Below are 24,223 nucleotides of genomic sequence, written 5' to 3' on the forward strand. Positions count from 1 at the left end.
ATGAAATCTGAAAATGCTTTTGATTAAAGCTCATTTGTCAGAATCTGACCTCCTTTCCTCCTTTCGAAAATAACCTTGCCATATTAAACAAACTTTTCATTAAGACATCAAATCTCATATTTTTTAGCCATTTACATACTTAACAGAATTAAGGTTTGAAAACATGACAGTGTGTAATTATTTCATGTAATACGTTTACCTAATTAAACAAACCTCCAATAATATTCTAGTTATAATATAACTGTACAGACAAATTAACACTCACGTTACAATAACATTTTTACTAAGATGTAGAGAAACTGAAACATTTTTCAAGACTTCAACCAGTTCCTGCCAAATATTTGGTCAGATATTTGACCACACTTTCATATTCTGGTGTTTTAAGAACCATATAGATATTCCAGGTATGGAATGCTTAAACAAGCTTGTAAGACAAAAACAACACATTTTGGTACTATCCTACTTAATGGAGAGAACATTTGTACACTGCCATATAAATTTAAAATACTTCATGTTATTTTTAAACTGTTTCATATATAAAAAGTCTGTTTGTTTGTTTTTTACCCAAATTATCATTCAGGTATTTAATTTGAACATGTCCAGAGCTGTGTGCACAGAATATGTAGGTTAAATTACTTAGATATTTTAAGATCTGATTTCCAATCAGAAATGGAAAATGTATTTTAAAGAGAATCATCAGTTTTGACGTAAGTCTATAAAAAAAATTCACTGATGTACAACTACTGCAAATACAACAGCTTAAGTTAAAATCCTAAAAAAAAAAAAAAAAAGAAAGAAAGCAGAGACGTTTGTTGTTGAACCTTATTTTTTGGAAAAATGTAAATGTTTCTTATTGGTTTCTTTTGTATGAAACTGCCTACTCCTCATTGAGTCAGTGTAAAACATCATGAGAACATAAGGAAGGATGGATTTTAATTTCAAATCAAACCTTAATGCTTCCCTTTTTTAAGATTCCACTAATCCTATAAAAGTAACCTGGAAGTTAAAGGAAGATTTCACAGGTTTAGAAATACCTGAAGTCCATGTTCTGGTTGCTTCTGTTATTGGAGTTATGGGTTGTTTTTGAAACAACATCTTCTGTCCACAGATATGAGACTACAGAGCGTCCCTTCTAATAACTGACACTTGTATAACTTAAAGTGACACTGAGTCATGACCACAAGGCCGTGTCAGGTTGTATTTCAGTTTGAGGTGAGGCCTTTGAATGACAAAGCAGCTGGAGCTTCAATGCTACCTGATGAGTAAGACTCCTTCAAAAACAGTTACATCCACTTTGGATCTTTATTTTACAAACACTAAGTATTTCTTTAAGAGTTCTCATAATTAGAATTAAGGCTGTAATGTATTTCTGCTGACACAGCAAAACTCATCATTGTTTTAGTGTAAGGTGTGTAACTTAATGCATCTCAGATTATAAAAAAGGACCCCCGAGAGTGTTTTTTCTGGTAATGGGTGATCATTTGGGCAACTATTTCTGAACTGCAGTCACCAGAGAAGGTTCAAAAGAACAAATTCAAATAAACAACAAATAAAACCAAGGGTAGATCTGGTACTGTAATAGCTGATAGAAACTGATCAATCTAGAACAACCTTCCAGAAAACTGTAAAAGTGCAGAAAGCCTGAGTTCCTTTAAATCAAGACTAAAAACACATTAGTTTAGGATTGCCTTTGACTTTTCTAGTTAAACAATTCAACTGAAACATCATTAGTTCAACTTTTTTATTTTCTTTAGTCCAACTATTTTTCATTTTCTTTTTTGCTTCTGCATTTTTTATTTTATTTTTTTCCTACTTGCTTTGATTCTGTTTTATTTTTCTATATTTTAATCATGTAAAGCACTTTGCATTGTTTTTGTACTGAATTGTGCTATACAAATACATTTACCTTGCCTTGCCTAATAAACAGGGAATAGTCACCAAACTTTTACGGTAAATAGTTCTTCTCCCAAAATCAAATAAATAACCTTCCATAGAGAGGTCATTTTACAAACCCGGCAGATTTTGAGGTCATACATGATCAAAATGAGGTTCTTGGACCCACACCCAGACACAAAAACACACACATGCACAATGGGAGTTTGACTTGAAGGTCTAGCAGTCAGCACGACCATAAGCAGATGAATATTAGTTAATAATATCCTGAAGTTATTAAAAGCTGCAGATTGATGAAGGTGAGGGTGAAGCAGGGCAGACTGAGGTGGAGCAAGGGGACAAGTTTCTCATATTTGGTAGTAGGCTTGTCCAATGAAGGGTCAACACCTCAAGTATGGCCAAAGGTTGACCCCTGCTGTCTATCAACAAGAAAAGATCAGGAGCATCCAATTCAATCCTGGAACGCCCTCTAGTGGAGCAAATGTATTTTAAGAAGAAAAGCAACATAAAGGAGAATCACAGTGAAAGCAGTTCAAAGCTGTTCACTCTACTATCTGCCAGGGTTTGTTTATGGTTTGTAGAAGGATCCAAATTGCAGAGGCAAAGATGGTTTCTAGTAGATTTATTAATGATGGCAGCAGTAATTTGAATCCAAAGGGAAAACAGGCAAGGAACATAGTGGGCTAATACAGGAGGGGAGTAACAGGAACTATTTTAGATAGTCCAGCAAAGTCTAACTGCATGTGGGGAATATAGTGATTAAATTCATATCAAGAATGTTGAAAAGAAATAACTAAAATAAACATATAGGAAGAGTTAAACTAATAAGAAATTCAAAAACAATATAAATCTTAAACACAGAATAACAAAAATCAAAGCGTCACTGAAAATCCAAAGTGAAAACCAGAACAGAACCAAACAATCCAGAAAAGCAGAGCATATACTCATAGATATAGATATAAAAACTACAACCCCTGTTCTCAAGCAGCCATTTGATTCAGGTGTGTTGCAGCAGGGATGCATCTGAAAGTTGCAGCACAGTGATGCTATTGAGGTTTCGGCCTTTTATTCAGAGGTTTTTGCTAGTGTTTTAGCTCATTAGCTTATTAGGGTTGTGAAACTACAAATTTTAATATCTATTTTTGTTACAAAATTCTAGATTTCTGATACTCTAAATTTGGGGTTTTCGTTGTCTTACAATCACCAAATCACAAGAAATAAAGGCTTGAAAGCTTTTATTGTAAGCAATGAATATTTCAATCTGAAAAACTCACATGAAGAGAAAAGACAATTAGGAGAGATTTACTGATACGATTACTTTGTCTTTGGCGCTCAGACCTCGGCAGGAAACAGAGCGCTTAATTTTGATGGATATTCAAGAACAGAAGCAAAGAATAGGGCTGTTTCCCCCCCAGGCCTGAAACTGGTGGTGGAGTGGAGACAGATGAAGTTGGTCAGTCTGTAGACTGCTGGTTAGTGAGACGGTATGCTGAGCTTTATGGGAAATCCAGTGGACTACGTGAGCTGATACTAGAGCTTCACTCAGGGACCTGGAAGATGGAAGTCCAGTTTGGATAACAGAGGTTGAGAGAACCTGTCCATGATGAGCAAGCATGAAGCGACAGTGGAGAGGAAAAACTCCCCATTGGGAAGAAACCTCTGGCAGAACCAGGCTCTGATTGACAGTCTTCTGTCGATCAATTTTTTTTGGTCATAGCATCTTGATTCATATCTAACAGCTAATATACGCAACGGTTGATATAAAAAATAAGAATAATCTACTTTACCTTTGAGTTCCGTCCCAGTGTTCATGGGGATGAACGTCTGTGTCTTCGGCAGGCGTAGAGCTAACAGAACTGGCAGCGTTGCGAGGCAAGGGCTCAAACATGGATGGCTGTAAGCCTCCTATACCAAACCAAGCTTCTGCCGCCCTGGCGTCCTCTTCCACAACATCTTCATCCCCGCTTTCCTCCTTTAAATAAAAAATGCATGACGGTAGAGACTCGTCCACGACCTCCGACACAAAACTCTCCTCTTGCATGTTTCCGCTGTCCATAGCGTTCCTTGACAGTGGCGTTGCGAAGTGCTACTTGGTCCCAATGTAATTTCCCATTGGGAACGGACTAGCATTGTAACACATTAAAATAGCGTTAGACTGAGGAGAGAAGTGATCCTGGGCTGGTTTCCAGTCTGTTAAAACAATCAAGGAGCCATAGTATACTTTAAAGACATGGTAAGGTAAATTATTCTTATTTCAGCCGTTGCATATATTAGCTGGGACATATGAATCAAGATGCTATGACCGAAAAATTGATTAATAGATTACCATCGATATATGATTGGCTGAATTTAGGTGTACAAGCTGACATATAACTAATTGGCAGCATAAGATCATGAAAAAAAAATGAGATTTTAAGACAGTATTTTTTAAAATTATAGATATTAAACATTATATAGAGATATTTTTTAACTTTTGGGACAATATAAAGAGTACATTTATATACATGCTTAAGCCAGAATGATTTGAAATTTAAATATGTCTTCCCTAGAACTTCAAACAAATTACTATTTTCTTTTTGTATTTTTTTTTCTTTAAGGTTTTGGTTTAATAACAAATTTAATTTTCTAATGCAGGGGTTTTCAAAGTATGAAAGGGTGAGCCCCCCCTTCTATGCCTGCTGCTCCCCCCCCCAAAAAAAAAACAACAACTCACAAACAAATGCCACTACAAAACACCTTGTAATTGCTTTTATTTTAGAACCATCTCATCTTTTAAAATGACACTATCTGAATGAAATTTAACACATGAACATTTTAAAACATTTCCTCCCATTTTAATTATTTTATTGGGGCCTTTGTATGGCAAATACGCCCTTTTTTTTCATTTTTCTAATGATAAGAAAAACCCCAAACTCACTTTTCAACTGTTTTCTCAAACAAACGTTACATCTGAGATTCTGAGTTTAATGTTTGAGATACCAACAGTGTTTTCACATCTTAACAAAAACATTTTGATCAGATCTTCATTGAGAGCTGTTGAAATTCAGTCCCTACTGACAGCCAAAAGTGCGCAAGTGACACGTCACTCATCCTCTGTTTCAAGTCCATGTCACAGTTCAGCTCAGCCAGAGCCTCTTCCTCTCCTGCTGAAAGTCCATCTTTGAGTGTCACTGGGAAGGAAAATGGGTTTCTCACCCACTGGTTTGCCATTGTCTCCTCTCCAAACTGCTCGCGCATCCCCTCCAAATGCGCGCAGACAGCCTGCTGTAAAAACTCCACCTTCAGCCCCGCTCTGGCCAAAACATCCTTTAAGATGGGAAACATTTCCACTGATCCCCGCTCCACACGCGCACCCCACAGTTCCAACTTGGTCCTAAATCCATATTTATTTTTTCTCTCTCACCGCGCCTACCCTAAGGTGCTCTGGGGCCCCCCAGGGGAGGCGCGCCTCACACTTTGAAAACCGCCGATCTAATGTATAGACCAAGCAGAATTAGTATAGTGCACATGATCGATCCTATAGGAAACGAATAGGGATTACCTTGGAGCAGACATGGGCAATGTGGAGTCAACAAGTCTCCATGTCATGTATTTAATCTACCCAGTCAATTAACCAGGTGAGTCCAATCTGCACAGGTTAATTCACGGTGAAGATTGGACTCACCTGCTTCAGTGGCTGGGTAGAACAAATACATGACATGGAGATGACTTGTTGACTCCACATTGCCCATGTCTGCCTTGGAGTCAATGAGACGATGCAATAAACTGGGTTTCCTTTCATAGAAAACTTTGAATCAGTTTGACTGTATGAGTAGTGAACTGTGAATAGCCTTTAGATGACATGTGTTGTGAATTGACTCTATATAAATAAACTGAATTGAATGGAACTGAATAGGATCTTTGCTTTGACAACTGAAGCCTTTTCATGCAACACGCCTGTCTCTACCCGCTCTTTATATAAAAGCTTTTAGTTTCACTTTCTTTTCTTCTGAAAACATCGCTGAGGACGAATCTTCACCCAGCTGCTCTCCTTCACGTCTGCTTGCAGAAGTCACTATGGAGAAAAAGGATGTCCAAACTGGGTAGGCAGATTATCTGTTGGTGATAGATAATGATAATGTTTAGTCTGTCCACATGTGTTTGTTAAATACCAGATTGAAAAACCCAGAAATGCAGCTGACAGAGAGCCAACACTGCAACCATGTCAGGGATTCTGATTAAAGTTCATTTGTTTCACTTGTCAAGTTCAAATAGTAAAACGCTTTTTACACAGATTGAAATTGGGCTTACATAGGCTACTTATAATGTTTGTAATTCAGTCAGCTGTATCATCCATAGTAGGTATAGAAACATGTTAATGAGTATTTATCTTCTTCATTAATAAATTAAACCATGAAAGCAGCTGCAGATCAAAATCATTGTAACTTCAATAAATTCAGTCATATTGATTTTGATATGAAGGGCTGAAAGATAAAAGACAATCCAGGAGAGTTATTTTATGTATTTTTTTTATTTATTATAAATCTGTCAAAATAACATAACATATTTGAGCTTAACTGTATTTGTCTGGTCTATTATGTGTTTTCTGTTTTCTCCCCCTATTTATTCAAATGCGTCTAATTCAATTCCTTCTTTGTCACTAGTTTTTTTTTTTTTTTCGTTGGCTGCAGAATAATGGTCCAATTGTTTGTCAAAACTCTGCTTGATTTTGGGTAACAGCAAGAATCTGTAAAACTTAGGACCATGGAGGACTCGATATTCCTTTTGACAGAACATAATTTTTAAGCTCATTCCAGTTCAGTTTGCGTGACAGCTGCTTCACCTGTTATTCACCCTACAAAACATTTGAAAAAAATTATGCAACCGTTTTTGGCATTTACTTAATCATATTTAGTTACTTTAACACAATTGTTTCATGTAATCAGGTTAGGACATGAAAAATTGTGTTACTAAATATGTTTAAGTAAATGGCAAATGTGGTTGCATTATTTTTTTCAGCGTATATGTGAGACTAGAAAGGAATAAGTTCTGCAAACTTGCTATCGTATCTCAAATACCAACATTTAAAAATACCAATGTTAAATTGTTAAATTTCTGTTTCAACAGCAGTAAAGAATAAACCAAGCTCATATGATTTTTATGAATCAGCAACGTGCTGCTACACCCAACAAAACTCAATCCAGAATTATTGGATCTCAGTTAAATAAAGGGATTTTATGAAGTAAATGTAGGCCTACTTATTTCATGTGTTCATGTTCCTGCATTGAAGCAGACATTGAAATTACTTTAAACTGTCACACATCCATGAAATTCAAGAAGGCGGGACTAGAGCAGCTCTTATAGAATCCCTGACGTCTGATTGGCAGCTTCTAATTGAGCAAAATAATATGGCGACATCTTTCTGGCTTTCTTTTACCTAAAAGTCGATATGATCTCTGGGGAAAGGTGGAAATAACTTAAAAAATGTGTTTCAATCTATTCACAGCAAATTTTGTGATTCAATTCAGCATGTATATCCCTAGTTCTGTCTGAATATAAACTAATGAGAGAGCTTGCTGTTGTCTACTGTGGTGGGAGCTGCATAAAAGCCCTGAACATATAAAATCTGATTTTGCGTCTGATCTGACAGAAAATCGTACAGGACAAGATTGTGGCATTTAGCACTCTTTGAAAGTCAGGAATAACACATCAACATGATTTCCTCCAAGGGGGAATAACTCTGACAGAGTCTATTTTAATCGGACATCAATTTAGCATTAATTCCACGGGTCTGACAAGAAAAGAGACGTAAAACACATCTGCTTTGAGGGAAAATACAAATTAAAATCTGTCAATGTCAAGGGAAAACAGGTTTGAAGTAGCACATGTGAAGCAGGCAAGGCAGACTCGTGCATAAACAATCAAGAAAACTTTTTTTAAAATCTGAATTTACCCAAAGAACATCACATCCCCCCCCCCCAAAAAAAAAAAAAAAACACTGATAAACTTCAAAAAGACAGAAAACAGACTTAGTAAAATTGTGATCCTCTTTGAGCCTCACAAAAAACAAAACAGGGAGGGCAAAACTGTAAGGGCTAGGAAGGCACAGCTTATCACTCTCCCTCTAATGAACTTCACAGATATCTCTCTGAATAACATCTCTCATTGCCTCACACAGCAGCTATAAATCATCCCATAGCGTTTATAGCTGCGTTTTCCTTTGCTTCAAATGTAGTTCCCATTGTAATTCTAATAAAAGCCAATTAAAATTCTCAATCTGTTCTGGATTGAGATGATGCACATCAGTCTGGGCATGGAGTGGGATGTTTCTTAGTAGACATGGCATCTTTTTTTCCTTCTTTTTTAATGACTTTTTATAATATTTCCCAATCAAATGTGAGAAAATGTTTTAAATTGTGGACAGAGGTGGAAACAAATCTGCATATATTGTGATCTGCTCACCCTGTGTGGTCAGAGCCCCTCTATACGCACTGCAGTCTGTGTCACATGGAAAAAAATCAGATCAGAGATTAAAAAGTCATAAGCCACTAGTTTGAGCAGGCTTTAGGACTTCAGCAGAATCAAAGTTAGCCCATCCCACTGACTAACCTTATCTACCTAACCTTTCAGAGACCAGAAAAGGGATAAAGCAGCTCACACTGCTCACTCAATCTGCTGTAAATAAATGACAACGCATTTTAGAAATGTATTTACAAATTTTCTTGCAAAAACACTGACAGTAGAGTGAAAGAAAACCAGAAAATAATTGTCTTATTTTGCACAGCATCAGGGTTTCTGTGGATACAGATCTGGTCCCGCCTCTTGAATGCTTTGACTTTGATGGATTTGTGACAGTTTCAATAAAATTACGCTGTGCTTTAGTGCAGGAACATGAAATAATTTAGTAAATCATGAAACAAATGTATTCATGTCTTAAAATAAAATCTACACATATTAAATTATCTTTTCTCATATTTTATTGGTCTACTTTAATTAACCATTGAATCTTTGTTGCTTTGTTCATAATGTGGTTTTGCAATGGAAATGGTATTGAGTTCAAATAGTTTTCCTGTTTTTAGTCTCAGCCATTAAGGGGAGTCAGCCTTATGAATTTCTTTTTGAACTCTCATGCAGCCATTTGCTGACAATTTCTAGCTCCATTTTAAATATTTTCCTAAATCTTCATTACTTCCTTTGACTTTGTGTTGACAGAAAGCACCTTTTTTTTTCAAATCCACCTTATCATACTGTCCAGAATTAAGTTTGAGCATGTTTCTTCTACATCTACAACACAAAAGCCAAACTGAAAGTGTGTTATCACTTTTGATGTGAGGGGGAAGATATTTTGTGTTGTTAATATGTTGCAAGAGGCAAAAAAAAAACAAAAAAACTCAGACAAATGTAGAAATACACAAAATTTATGTTATTAGATTGTTGGTATTTTTCTTTGAGAAACAAGGAATCAATGCATCTCTTTGCATTATGCTATTTTAGCACTGTCTAATGCATTTGTTTTCTTTTGTCAGCTTGTTTGGGGTACCAAGGACTACAGCTTCTTTCCCCCTTTTTGGAGCTCCAGTGACTACAACTGCAGTGACCCCCTTTGGAGCTACAACAAATACAACTTCTGCGTTTGGTATGGCTTCTGCCAGCTTCAGTACAAACACCCTGTTACAAAATGAAACCACAAAAGATAACAAGAAGGAAAGGTGTGTAGCAATCCCAGGTAAGCTGCTAGCAGATGTTTAATCTTGTAAAAGAATTTATGCACGCTTTTAAAGTCGAAACAGACACATTTAATCGGAACTCAAAGTTTTTCTGAGGTGCCCATTGTAAATGTACAGCTCTGTGCTTACATGGTATTAGAATTTTTTTTTAAGTGTTTAAAAACCACCCTTGTATGCTTTTAAGTCAGCTTCAGATTTGAAAATAATATTTTAGTTTGAGGTTTACCAGACTGCAATAATATTATAATTATTCAAAAAGGTACATCAAAGAAAAGTTGCATCAAGTCCACATGATAAATTAATTATTACAGTTTGCTTCTTTTTGAAAATAAAATGAATATTTTATTTGATAACGCAGAAACAATAACCAAACATAAAAAGGAAAGGCCTATTTAAGATAAAGTATTTTTTTTAGGCTAGCTATTGACTTGGTTTCTAATCTTTAATTGTTCTAGTGTTTTCAGGACTTCCAATAAAGTTGGAAACTCCGTGGAGAGATGTGCAGTGGACTGAAGAGTGGGTACTATTACGCTCTGATAAATATTGTCATTTTCAGCTTTATTTTAATGCTAAATGTCCTTACATTTTAGGCAAAAGAAAAACCTGATGAAGATCGTCAGCTCCTACAAACCGCATTGTAAGGATGTGCCTCATGCTCGGGTTCTCCTCCTTGGACCGGTTCGTTCTGGAAAGTCCAGCTTCATCAGTTCAGTCCAGTCTGTGTTTAATGGGAGAGTCACTAACCGGGCCATGGTGGGGTCCTCCTTCAATACCAGCTTCACCAAAAAGGTATAGGTTGAACAGCAACAGAAACATTCAGTGAAACTCCACTATGCAGAGCCTCTACCGTGTCAGTATGATGGGTAAAAAAATGGCGCTTAAAAACTCAGATGCAACTGATGTGACTTTAAAAGTATTTAATAGTATAGTGTTAATCTATAAAAGACCTAAGATGGAGTGACTTGATCTATTACAATGTATGGTTATGTAGAGAAAGATTTATTCTAACAGCTTTATTCTAACAGTACTTATAGGATGAGTCCTAGCTCTATAATGCACTCTACAACGTTGTTTTGTGTGGGAATATATGCACCATTTGAGCAAAAATAGTTAAATTGTTGTTTTTTTTCTAGATTTTAATCCTTCCTCTTATTTATTGTAGCTATTTTCAAAGCATTAATACTTGGATGTTATTCTGGAAATTAAGTGAAACAAGATAATAAAAATACTGTATTGTTAATTTCCAGGTGTAAGGTGGGCCTCACGCAGTATTTGTGCTCAGGGCCCCCAAAATAATAGCATCCCCCAAATCTTACTTTTTATCTGAAAATATGTTACAGGCATTTTCATTTTTGTGTTACATTCATTTTAGGGACAAAGCTATTGTAACCATGCAAACTGTTACTTTAAAAAGAAAAAAACAATGCAAAACATAGCCTACATCGGGGTTTATTTGAGTTTTTTGCTTGTTTTTTTTTTTTTCGCTTTTTACCTGGCTTTCATTAAAATCCTATCTGCAGAAGCAGTCATGTGCTTACTTCAATGCATATAGCTGTTTTAATTAGTGTAGGTATTTTAAAATCCTGCACTAATAAAAAAAAAAAAAAAAATTAAAATTAAAAGCTACTATATAAACTGGCTGATGGTTTCCCCCCATTTAGTATGGAAGACCATTGGGGTCAGTTAAAAAGAAAAACAGCCATTTCAAATTTGACATTTAAATCATATAATTAGAAATCGAATTTGAAAAGCTTTTCCATTCCAAAGCTTTTTAAAATTCCAAAGAGGAACTGTAAATTGTATTTATTAATTCAATATTAAATTCTGCAATTTCAAAATAAATTTTCAAATCCCATTTCCTAATACAGCTTTACAATCCACAATTCATGAGTAGATTGTAATAGCTTTCCTAATCACACATCTAAAAAGGAAATTACGTTTTTTATTTCCATTTTGTTTTTCACCTTACATTTTCAAATCCTTTTTTGCAGTCATGTTTTCATTTCCCTTTTCTCTCTCCATTTAGCTTTCACATGGCCCCTCTGGTCTCTGAGCACACTGAAAACCAGTTCAAAATCGCATTTAGTTCAAAAAATGACCAATGATAGAGCTATATACATCTTACAACTGGTTTTCAGTGTTTCAGTACTTTTCAAATCAGAGTATTAAAAAAAAGATAAATATAATACAAAAATATATATATTTTATTGATCTGACATTTGAGAAATTTAGCTCTGCATTTGACCCATCCCCATGGGGAGCAGTGGGCTGCCATTGTGCGGCACCCAGGGAGCAGTGTGGGGTTAAGTGGCAGTCTGTGGGAATTGGGCTTTAAAATTTACAATTGGAAAATGCTTTTCAAAATGGATTTCTATTTGTATGATTTAATTTTAGATTTTGAAATGATAGTTTTTTTCTTTTTCAGTGACTCTCCTGGTCCCCCATACATTTAGATTAGATTTTTCAGATTAGATTAAACTTTATTGTTATTACACAGGTACAAGTACCTGTTGTTGCAACTAAAGTAATTTTTCCATATGGAAAAGGACCATTTAGCAGTGCATTTCCCCTCTCCATTTTGTCGAGCAGGTTTGTTGTAATAGCTTTATGTCCCACAACACTGATCTTTTGTTAGTTACAGTCCTTCAACATACGTGCTCAGAAGGGAGAAGAGAATACTAGGCTGGTTCTGTGTGACAGCATGGGCCTCGGGGACGGAGAGATGACTGGGATGACCTTACATGACATCCTGTCAGTGATAAAAGGCCACGTTCCTGAGGGGCACAAGGTAAGAAGATTAGATTGACATTTTTGTTGTTCAATAATATTTAATAATTGAAGTTTATTGAATTCATATTGGAGAAATTTAGCTCTGCATTTAACCCATCCACTTGGGGTAAAGTGGGCTGCCATCATGAGGCACCCGGAGAGCAGTGTGGGGTTAAGGTTCTTGCTCAGAGACCCAGAGTGGCGTTCTGTGGGAGTGGGGCTTGAGCTCAGAACCTCAAGATTCCAAGCTCTATGCCCTAACCACAAGACCAATACTCCCCTCTTTATGAAAAGCATATTTCTTACAAGGACTTAGATATAGAAGCAATCAGATGAAGTTATAACCAAGCTCCTTCAACTCTTTCCTCTGTATGTATAACCATGTTGGAGCCACCGTAGTTAAAAGTTTAAAAAGTAATCTCATAATTTATTGTTCTCAGTTCAGTCCAGATCAACCAGTTGGCACAGACACTGCAGGCTATGTGAAGACGCCCGGCCTCAGCGACAAAATCCATTGTGTTGCTTTTGTGGTGGATGCCTCAAAAATGACATCCTATGGCAAAGGCTTCACCCCTGCCTTCAAACAGCTCAGAGAGTACATCAGCGAGCTGGGTGAGCAAATAAAAAACACCCTTTACACTCAGAGGGGCATATCAGGCAGCAAGGCTTTTCAGAGAATGCCCCACAGCATGAATCAAAGGGCTATAAACATATTTAGACTAAGATATTCAAGTTTTTTTAAAGACTGTAAAACTGCTGCCTGAAAGAATATAATTCATGTTGGATTCATGTAGCTTTTTTGTTTTGTACTCAGATCCTTAAATTATCCTATACTGTCATAGATCATTATAGCCTTACATTTGCGGATCATGAAATGATTACAGTCTTTAATTTTAAATTGTTTGCAATAGAAACACATTTATTTCAGTACAATATTATTTTCCCACTTCTGTAATAACTATGTTTTTTCACCAGGTCACAGTACTGTTTTTGATCAAATGCAGGCAGCAAAATATTATACCTCAGTATCTTCAATTTTGTGTGTGTGTGTGTGTGTGGTTTAGGGCTAAGGTGTCAATTGGGTTGAACTGGGGGTATGAATGCACAAAGAAGGAGCAAATATTTTTGGAATTGAAAGAACTTTTCAAAGGTTATTGGTCTCTTTCTTTCCTTCATTTAGGTGTTCACCAGGTGGCTCTGCTGACCCATGTTGACCAGATTTGTCAAGAAACAGCCAAAGATGTGAGCCAAGTCTATAGAAGCCCAAGTGTTAGAGAGACGGTGGGTGGAAACGTCCTTTATCTTAAGTCTTTCTCATTTTATTGCCCACCAAAGACACCCGAGCTACTGTATTCACCATATGAAGGTCGTCCAGTCTAATGTAGATCCAACCCAACCTTTACAAAAAACTATTTTCAAAGATAGGTGTGCCCGGGCTCGGATTGGTAATCTGTGATACCTGGGCCGGTCCTAATTTCAGCGTGCAAGGGCCAGCCTTCCTTAGATCATACCGACCCACTCTGTGGCCAAAGCACCTACCTGTGACAGTAAATAACTCAAGGAGCTCAAGAAGTAATACCATGTTAACTACCTCAATGATGCATGCAGTATATATAGCCCTTCCTTTTCATGCACATCCTTGTTACGGTTGGCATATGGTGTCATTTTCTATTTCTTCAAACTGTAAAATCCTTGCAACAAAATAGATTCTAATCTAAAATGCTTTCTTTAAACCAAACTACGATGTTCCTCTTATATTTGGCAAATTTATGCTTGAATATTGTGCAAAAATATGTTGCGGTGCATGATGGGGTTTTGCATCTAAAGGCTAATGTTACCCATCTTCCGTGCATTGTCTTGCGTGCATCAATAAGTGGGCTGGTGTAGATGGAAAAATGCCAGGGCTGAAAATTGTTCCCATTCTGAGCCTGGATGTGCCTATAGCATTTAGGGTCCCTCCCTCTTCTTCTTTGTTATAGTTTGATGGCAGCCAGTTAGTGATTGACCTTCAAACATTAACACCAAAGCTGTAGATAAATCCCACAATCTTGTTCTTTTCATCCAGACTCACATCCTGAAAATCAATGAGACAAGATGAAAAGTGATCACACAACTGTTTATCTGGATTGTCTTTATGTTGAATAGGTGCTAGATTAAATATCTTGATGCAGCTTTAATAACAACGATATACTGCTGAAATTGGATTTGGGCCTCAGTGTTCAGCTCCCTCAAATTGTGTATTTAGAAGAGACTTATCTTCATAGATCAGAATATCCCTACAGAATATTCACTACACATCCGAAATCATTATGCATTCCTTATAATTTTTTTTATTTAACATATTTTAGTACTTTTATTTAGAAGGTTTAGACTGGAATATAAGACTTGTGTATTTGCAGATGAATAAAGCCGGAGCTCTCCTGGGTATGTCCACCTCCTACATTGTTCCAGTGAAGAACTACTCATCAGAGCTGGACCTGGATGTAAACACAGATGTGCTTCTGCTCAGTGCTGTTGATCACATCCTGCAGTACGTTGACCTGTTTCTTCAGGACTACACGCCACAGAAAACGTCTGGAAGATTTGTTTACGAATAAGATTTCCTTAAATGTGGAATGTTTTTTATGATTTCTTGGAAACAAGTTGCTATAAAAATTCAGTTGTAATAATTTGGCATTTTTGTTACAAAGAGTACTTTGTTATTCATACAAAACTGGAACATAGCAACTTTCCGTAGTTCTTATTACTTGTAGGCTGTATTTTTACTAAAATGCACTAAGATCATAATGGCAAAAGGCAATAATTACCTTACAGCAAACTTACTGTTAAGAATGTTTTTCTTTTTTTCTTTTTTCTTGTAAACTAGAATGCTATTTTATTTCTTTATTAATTGATAAACAAGAACAGTGGTATTTTGATATAATAGCAATAATATTTTTGAGGAACAGTAATATTTTTTATTTCTTTCTTTTCTTTAGATACAAAACGTTTAACCAATCAGAGTGTGAGATCTGATTAAATTCTTTCTGTAAAGTGCCTTAAGATGATGTGTTGTGAATTGGTGCTATATACTTAAACTTAATAGAACGGAAAATTAAAAGTGAGTGCCTGAAAATAAATTTTTATAGTCTCTCACTATATTATTTAACAACCCAAAACAAATTTTTTGCCAACAAGCACATGCCAAATTAAGAACAGATTGTTGTGTTATAAAGCTGATCTAAAGAGCTTCCAGTTTTGGTCAATTGTGGCCCGCCCCAGTGGACAAAAGCTGTATTATTTTGCCTGAAGGAAGACGGCATTTTCCATAACGACCAGGGCATAGCATGGTAGAATTCTGATCTTCCTGTCGCCTGCATTTGGATTAAACTACATTTCGATTTTCCAGTGGCTTTGTGAAAGATGAATTGTGATGAGAAATGAATCTAATTGAGGTGAAACAATGTCATATGATGTTGAAAATAAGAAAAAATTAATTCACCCGGCTCATCAGCGCCTGATGTATACCCACAAAAGTTGTGAAAACATTTTATAAAGGTTGAAAAGTTACTGTTTATTTAATTACACAAATTGACAAAAGTTAGGTAGTAGTGAGCTTTACTCCATCTAATAGATTTACAACAGCAGCTCATTTGATTTGCCGAAAGCTTTGGGTTTTAATAATTATTAAGGCTGGAATCAACCAATGGGTCAAACCTTTTAGGTGCAATTCTTGAGCTTAAAATGAATGCAACATTCAAGGTTGGATCCAGAAATACTTTGTGATTCGATATTTTTTTTAGACTAAAGTGCAGATCATCCTGGAGACCTGAGGAATCCATTAGGGTTGTCAGCCCATCTTCAAGCCAGTCATCTGTCACAGGTGTTTTTTAAGCAGGTTATCTGACCATCTCCCCCATTTTAGCTTGTTAACTGAGGCTTTATTCACTGCTGTGTTGACCTGATAGTTTGAAAAGAGGTATTGATCAATCATATACAACTTAACAAGAAACTTCTGAGTCTTAGAGCTTAGTAATCCCTGGAGTAAGCGTTTGACATGCCATTTTACCTTTATTAGTAATGAAGAGCTCTGTAGTTAGCATTCTGAACTTTCTTAAATATGTTAGCAATGAGGGGCATACATCATTGCAAAACTTTCAAGCAAGCAAAATATCTCTTCTTTCTCTTTTATATTTATCTATCGTTTAGCTCATTAACTGTATATTATGGTTGCTGACCTGCTGCAGCCATATTGCAGCTTCTTCCTCACTTTTTCAGGCCTGCATTTATTCCAGAACCCTTCATGGCAGGCCTGAACTCGCTAGATAGTGTTATCCTACAATCAATCTTTTCTACACTAAATGCCTTGGTGTTCCCTTAGACAACAGACTTCTGGAGACGCAACTGTGAAGCCGTCTACAAGAAATACATTTTGCTGTGTTTGCAGCAAAATGTTGCATATCTTCTATCAATCTGTTGTTGAGAGTGTGATCTCTTCCTCCATCATCTACTGGGGTTACAGCATCAGAGCAAATGCCTTAAAAAAGTTTAACACGCTAATTAACATGGCTCTGTTCTAAGAACTGTTCTATAACCTCTAGAGATTATTTCACAAAGAAATTCTTCATAAAGTGAAGAACATTATGGACAATAGTTAGCATCCTCTTCAGATGATTGTTAAACAACCACAGAGTGTCTTCATTAAGAGGCTTCTCCAGATCCATTGCAAGACAGACCAATACAGAAAACCCTTCATGCTTATACCTATCAGCACTTAACAACTCATTAAAAATTGCTCAAGAGTTACTCCAAAATTTAATAAGCATTTCATTTTAAGGTTAATAAAGTATTTCTGAACTGAATTGAAGAGAGTATTCTTGACACATTAATTCCTTGAGCTTGGTTTCTAAGTTTATCGATGTATTCATGTTGTTGTTTTTGTTTTTGTAAGGTTTCTATCCTGTGTTATGCTCCGTCTGGTTACAATGGTACATAAATAACAGACATCAGTTTATAAACTAAATCAAATCAAGAAGTATGATATGTCATGTTGGTTACCTCAAAGATACATTTCAGGTCCCAAACTGTTTATAATGTGTATAATGTAATTTGTGAAGTCTTTTGAGGATGACATGATACAGTTTTGCTTGAAAGATTACATATCCTCCCATTGAATAAAATTATAACTTCACAGTAGTAATTCAAATAACACAAAACTGAAAAAGGAACAAATATATATATATATAAAAAAACCTGACAACAGCCAGATGCATGTCTCGCTCCACCTAGTATGTGAGTGGAGCTAGGCGGAGCGAGACATGCATCTGGCTGTTGTCAGGTTATGAACCAACACCTGTCAGCAGGTGCAGAAGTCTAACTGAGCTGAACTCAGGGTAACAAAACAGTTTTTTAAACATTTTAACAAAACCAAAAAGTATTTTTGAATTGAACTGAAGTTTATTTTCACCCTCTACCTCCATTATATCTCCTTTGTGTAAGAAAATGATCATATGGCTATCAAAGACCTTAAAGCCTGTTTACTTTTTTGTCATTTATCTGTTTCTTTTTGGAGAACACTACATCATCAGTAAAGGGTGGTGTAATATTTTCATGACTACTTTCCTTTTATGGCAACTAAGACACATGTATAGGGAAGTTGGAGACAATGTAAGTTTCATTTCTCCAGCAGCTTTTACGTTAAGGCTTTGAGACTCACGATCTATCAGGATATAAAGGTAAGACAGACACTATTACTAAGCCTGAATATGTTCAAATATAATTGTACTTTACTCTTGTATTTAGGGTTATAGTTTTCCAAGGGAAAACTATAACCCTAAATACATCTCAGAGCGAACATGTATGTGCTTCCAGTGTCGTGCCACCCGTCTGGAATCAGGACTTTCACCTATTAGTTTTCTAGGTCACTTTCCATAAAACACGCTTTGAAAATCCTGTTTTTATTTGTTCCCATGTATTTGATTAACTAACTTTTGGCATTAAATAAACTATAGGCCACAATGATCAAAATAATCAGATACACTTAAATTCACTGTTTAAATATTGTATACCGGTATATCTATTCCACTTTTGAAAGCGAATATAAATATATATGTCATATATTTTCTAATATATTGAGATGCACGCGTATTTAAAATAAGATACAAAATGGACGAAGGTACTTTTTCGTCAGATAGGCAGAGGTTTCAATTACCTGACAGCTTGGTAATGAAATTTCGCAAGACCGGGCGTCTCCCTGATATCGGAAGTTGTTCATGGATTTTAGACAATATGAGGTGTTTTTTTTTTATGCTAGTGAGAGCGGGCATGCAATAATTCATGCATCATGTGCGGATTACAATTACTTCGATTGCGCAGACAATGAGAGAGAGCGGGGTGTGGGGAGGAGGTTGCTGATCTAGACCAAATTTACGAGGGCGCCAGGAGGGGGCCAGCATGTTTTCATGGGGGCACAGAAAAGCATGAAATAAAAAATAAGGAAAGGGATTCAAATATATTAAGAGAGCTGCATGAAGTGAAATTTCTTTTCAATGAGGTTCAATAGAAATTCTATTTCTTATGAGGTCAATATACATTTATAATTTAGGAATTTTACATATTTTTGACTTAATTTAAGTTAAAACTACTGTTTTCTATAAAATATGAATTAGAACTCAAGAAAAACTGTTAAATTCATCTGTAAAATTTAGAGGGTTTTTTTATTTGTTGTGGGGAAAAAACATTTAGCAGATTAAAACTGGGATCCTATCTCAATACCACTGAAGCTATCACCTTATTGTTTTTGAATAATTAGTAAAACAGAATTTGTAAAGAAAAAGAATGAAATAGTTCCATAGGACTTATCAGTAACCATGTCTGTTTCAGTGCGTCATCATTAGAATTTCTGGCTCCTGTTGGCCCCTGTCTAGAACCAGCCATGGTGAGGAATGATGACACTGTGGCAAGTTGCACTGTATGCTGAAGTCCCATGAAAAACAGAAAGCACAACCGATGTTCAAGGCTACAAGATTGAAAGGGGGGGGTTAGTCGTCTCCCTGAAATAAGTTTTTTGAACTTGGGATGTTTCTAATCCAGGTAGACTTGTGAAATAACAGAGGCTAGAATTAAACAATGATAATATAAAATGGAAAAGTTGAGAGAAAGGAAAGTGTGTTTAAAAAAAATTGTGATAAGTTAAGGGGACATTCACAAGATGTAGACTGGCAGGATTCACAAAGGATTATCTTGGACATATTTGCATAGTTAATGTGTATCTGATGTTTTCTCTTGTTCAGGAGATGGTTATCACTATCAATTAAACAGTTGTAGCTCATATTTTACAGTTCTAACAGGGGTGTGTTTAATTCTGCTTGTGCAGCTTGTCTACTACCCCTTTTTCATGCCCCCACATGTCCTATTGCTAAGCATGAATACAACACAGAGTAAACAGCCAGTTTCTTCACTGGTTCCTCCTTCTGTTTTTACAGCACTAGTGGCTCGTTTTTATGAATAGTAGGCTGACAGGAATGGGAGTATGAGGGAGGGGGAGAGACATGTGCGAAAGGACCATGGGTCCCCCACGATGATGACTAAGGCCTCCATACATGTGTTTTGTGCGCTAACCACTGCACCACCAAAGCACGACCATTTAAATTAAAATTTAACATTTTTTATTCTAAACTGGTTTTGGATAGTTCTATGTGAAATTCAAGTTCCTGGATAAACATTTTACAGTACTGGTAATGATTGAAATACTTAGTTTGTAGCATATTATTCCAGGCTTAATTAGACTTTAGAGTAGCCATTGGTTTTGATGTATACCATTACTTTTTGTAAACAAAGATTTCAAAGGAAGTTTGACTATTTTATTGTTAAAAAATCCTTAACAAATCTGTTTTGTTTCACTCTTTTCAGTCTGAACTTGAAATTCAGCTTTACATTAAGATCAGCAGCTCAGATGTCTACTCTGAACTCACAGCTCTCCAGGGACCAGCAGAGAACCATCTGCTCTCTGCTGGGAAGAGTCAAACTGAATCTTCTCTACAAGGCCACCGTCCACGGCTTTACTGGTGCCGCCTTCCACCAGCGATGTGACAATCAGTCACCCACTGTGTCTGTGGGCTACAACGCTTCTGGTTATGTGTTTGGAGGCTACACCAGTCAGTCTTTTAGTCAGTCTGGACAGTATGTTAGTGATGGCCGGGCTTTTCTTTTTAGTTTTACTGGTGGAATAATAAAAAAACATCCAGTTTTTAATGCTCCTTATGCCGTCAGAATGATTGGCAACTCTGGTCCTACTTTTGGTAATACCCTAGCTCTTATGAATGGAAACAGACCAGTGATATACAGCAACCCAGGAGCTCAGTACAACTTCAATGCTGCAGAAATGCATGGAAATGACCTGAACCTGACTGAATGTGAAGTTTACCAGGTGGTTGATGACTTAGAATCTACTGAACCTGAGAAGCCATGGAGGACTGTCATCTGGGAATCTGGGTAGGTTCAAAAGTATTTGCATCCCTTGAACTTTCTCCAAATTGTGTCAACTTATAATCTTAATGCATTTTAATCAGTGATATAAAATAAATACATAAATAAATAAATGCTCAATAAATAAATAAATAAGCATTCAATTAATTGCCCCCAAAAATACAATGAATAAATATGTAGGTAGAAATTCAATTATACGGTGAGACATAAATATATGTGTCACTTAATTAGCTTCTTTATTTTTTCACCTTCTTTTGTAAACAGTTTCATTTGTTACTTGAATCGACTGTTTAATTTAGGTCTGAAGAAGTTTTCTCTAAGGGAGACCCTAAAGAAATAAGATGCCTTTTGTAGGGTTTTGTTTTCCCTAGAGATGTCCATTGAATGCAAACTCATAGCCATGTCTCGATGTGTAGAACACTACACAGTACCTTTAATTTGGTTCTAATAACAGCAGATTGTTTACTAGTTTGTCTACTAGTAATTACTTCAGTTTTCATTTTAATATGCTGATCATAAAGCAATGTCTACACTGTGATATGTCATTGGCTGATTTTTAATAAATGTTTTAACTAGTGTGTCAGACTCATTTTGAATTGACATTAGCTTGGTACAACGTTAAGTAGCTTTGATAACAGGACAGGTAGCCAAAGAGTGTCATAATGAAAGAAGCAGGCAGAGGGCCCATGGTAACTCTGAAAAAGCAACATTCCAAATGTATCAGAGCAGCAAAATTAACTCTCTGCATTTAATCCATCCCCTTGGGGAGTAGTGAGCTGCCATTGCGCGGCAGAAACATTGTGGGGTTAGGAATCTTGATCAGAGACCCAGAGTGGCAGTCTCTGGGAGTGGGGTTCAAACTCAAAACCTCAGAATTCCAAGCTTTATGTCCTAACAACTAGGCTGCTACTCCCCTAAAAGAAACCATGCCAGGTGAAGCTTCTAATGTCTGAAGAAGGAAAAAAAAAAAAGATAACATGAATTTAAAAAATGCAAAGTTAGAGGGTTGTGAAATTAGACAGACGTTGTACTTTATCTGTGTAGGGTTGTGATGGAACTAGTTCTATCTCATTTCATTTGGAGACAACCTGGGTATACTCTGAGCATGTTGCTGATGTTATCTGGCTTAAGCATCTCAGTTATTTGATGTTTCTCTACAGGAATAAAAAGGAGATGATGGAGAGCATCCAAACCTACAAGCCCACAATCTATTCTGTGTCCCAGGCTCGAGTTTTACTCATTGGACAAGTAGGAGCTGGAAAGTCCAGCTTCTTCAACTCCATAAACTCTGTATTCAGAGGTCATGTCACCTGCCAGGCCATCTCTGGTTGTTCCCCCACCAGTCTCACTACTCAGGTGTGTCTCTGCTTCTTATTCATTCAGCTTCTTGGGTCTCAATTAAATAAAATACTTCTAGTTGGGTTTTTCTATGTCTAATATTTCATCTTTTTCAGTTTCGAACCTACTCTCTGAAAGCAGGACGAGAAGGCAAACCTCTGCCAATCGTCCTGTGTGATACCATGGGGCTCGAATACAGCATAGGGGCGGGGATTGATAATGAGGACATCATCAGCATTCTTGAGGGACATATGCCAGATCGTTACCAGGTGTGATACTGATTATAGTTAGTGGTAACTTGTTTAAGATGAAATAGATTAAACATAATCATTTACGCCGACACAGTTTAATCCTGCTGCTCCTCTGCATGATGACGCTCATGGCTATCGCAAGTCTCCAGGCCTCAATGACAAGATCCACTGTGTGGCCTATGTCATTGATGCCTGCAAGGTCTCTGTTATGCCCACACGGTTTGTGGAGAAGCTGAAAGCTATCCGCAGCAAGGCAAACCTGTTGGGTCAGTACAATTTATAACTGAAATATTTTTGAATAAAGTTTAAACTCCAGTTGTTTACGGCATGTTGTGGATAATCTAATCTTTCTTGGTTGTAGGCCTTCCTCAGCTGGTGCTGCTTACTAAAGTAGATGAAGCTTGTCCTTTAGTGAAAAAGAATCTGAGAAACATCTACTGGAGTGAATACATCAAGAAAATAGTTAGTATTCTTGTACTTATACTGAAAAAAAAAAAAAAGTCTTGATTATAAATTTGATGAACCGCTCCTGAATCCTACTTTGAACCCCTCTGTGATCCAGGTGCAGGACATCAGTGCTAAGGTGGGCGTGCCAATGTCCTGCGTTGTTCCAGTGAAGAACTACAGCGATGAGTTGGAGCTGGACTTGAACTGTGACATCCTGCTGCTTAGCGCTGTCATCCAGATGCTTCGCTTTGTTGATAACTACTTTGATGAGCTTAGTGACCAACTGAGCAGTGTTGAGTTAAAATAAAAATCTGTATAAAGAAAACCCCTGAAATAATTGAAAGAAGAAAAATATAATGGCAACAAAAAAGAAAGGGGGTCAATACTTTTTCACTGCATTGAGTCTTAATAAAGGAAAATATTTTGTCCCATGATATTGTCACATTTGTGTCTTAAAGTATAACTGCTGAATGAAGGTAAAAATAAAACCAGCTTGGAATTAAACACAATCAATTTCGCCTTCTGTTGTGCAAATGGAATAGACAACAGGTTCAAATTATTGACAATAAGCCAGACACACTCAATAAAGGAGTGGTTCCGCAGGTGGGGACCACAAACCACTTCTCAGTACCTACGCCTGCTGGCTGATATTTTGGTCACTTTTGAATGTTGCTGGTGTTTTCACACTTGAGGTAGCATGAGACAGACTCTACAACCCACACAAGTGGCTCAGGTAGTGTAGCTCATCCAGGATGGCTGATCAATGCGAGCTGTGGCAAGAAGGTTTCCTGTGTCTGTCAGCATAGTGTCCAGGGGCTGAAGGCGCTACCATGAGATAGGCCAATATACTGGGAGATGTGGAGGAGAACATAGAAGGGCAACAGCCGTAGGATCGCCTTTTCCGCCATTGTGCAAGGAGGAGCACTGCCAGAGCCCTACAATATGACCTCCAGCAGGCCACAAATGTGCAAGTGTTTGCACAAATGGTTAGAGACTGACTCCATGAGGTTGGTATAAGGGCCTGATGTCCAGAAATGGGTGTTTTGCTCACAGCCCAACATCATGCAGGAAGCTTGGCATTTGCCAGGGAACATCAGGATTGGTAAATTTGTCACTGGCTCACTGTGCTTTTCACAGATGAAAGCAGGTTCACACTGAGCACATGTAACAGATATAAAAGAGTCTGGAGACACCATGGATAGTTATCTACTGCCTGCAACATCCTTGAGCATGAGTGGTTTGGCAATTGTTCAGTGATTGTGTGGGGTGGTATTCTTTGGAGGGCTGCACATCCCTATATGTGTTTGCCATAGGTATCATGACTGCCATTAGGTACTGAGGTTAGATCCTCAG

General features: G+C 36.9%; 2 protein-coding genes across 4 annotated transcripts; both read left to right on the forward strand.

Moving 5' to 3' along the window:
• Positions 1–5,724: 5,724 nt before the first annotated feature.
• Positions 5,725–15,684, forward strand: LOC107088259 (interferon-induced protein 44-like). Of its 2 annotated transcripts, none has more exons than XM_015380307.1 (8): positions 5,725–5,975; positions 9,399–9,598; positions 10,064–10,115; positions 10,190–10,388; positions 12,235–12,387; positions 12,809–12,980; positions 13,549–13,649; positions 14,768–15,684. In XM_015380307.1, the coding sequence occupies exons 1-8, from the start codon at positions 5,950–5,952 to the stop codon at positions 14,963–14,965; spliced, it is 1,101 nt and encodes a 366-aa protein (XP_015235793.1). In that variant the 5' UTR covers positions 5,725–5,949; the 3' UTR covers positions 14,966–15,684. The 2 variants fall into 2 exon arrangements, with proteins under 2 accessions (XP_015235793.1, XP_015235792.1); XM_015380306.1 differs by having other exon boundaries at positions 5,729–5,975; positions 10,055–10,115; positions 14,768–15,682.
• Positions 15,685–17,641: 1,957 nt separating this feature from the next.
• LOC107088256 (interferon-induced protein 44-like) lies at positions 17,642–23,338 on the forward strand. Of its 2 annotated transcripts, none has more exons than XM_015380302.1 (7): positions 17,642–17,740; positions 20,259–20,840; positions 21,995–22,190; positions 22,289–22,441; positions 22,518–22,689; positions 22,785–22,885; positions 22,986–23,338. In XM_015380302.1, the coding sequence occupies exons 2-7, from the start codon at positions 20,302–20,304 to the stop codon at positions 23,175–23,177; spliced, it is 1,353 nt and encodes a 450-aa protein (XP_015235788.1). In that variant the 5' UTR covers positions 17,642–17,740; positions 20,259–20,301; the 3' UTR covers positions 23,178–23,338. The 2 variants fall into 2 exon arrangements, with proteins under 2 accessions (XP_015235788.1, XP_015235787.1); XM_015380301.1 differs by having other exon boundaries at positions 17,653–18,082.
• The last annotated feature ends 885 nt before the right edge of the window (positions 23,339–24,223 follow it).

Source organism: Cyprinodon variegatus, unplaced genomic scaffold, assembly GCF_000732505.1.
Source record: "Cyprinodon variegatus isolate N-32 unplaced genomic scaffold, C_variegatus-1.0 Scaffold211, whole genome shotgun sequence".
Lineage (NCBI taxonomy): Eukaryota > Metazoa > Chordata > Actinopteri > Cyprinodontiformes > Cyprinodontidae > Cyprinodon > Cyprinodon variegatus.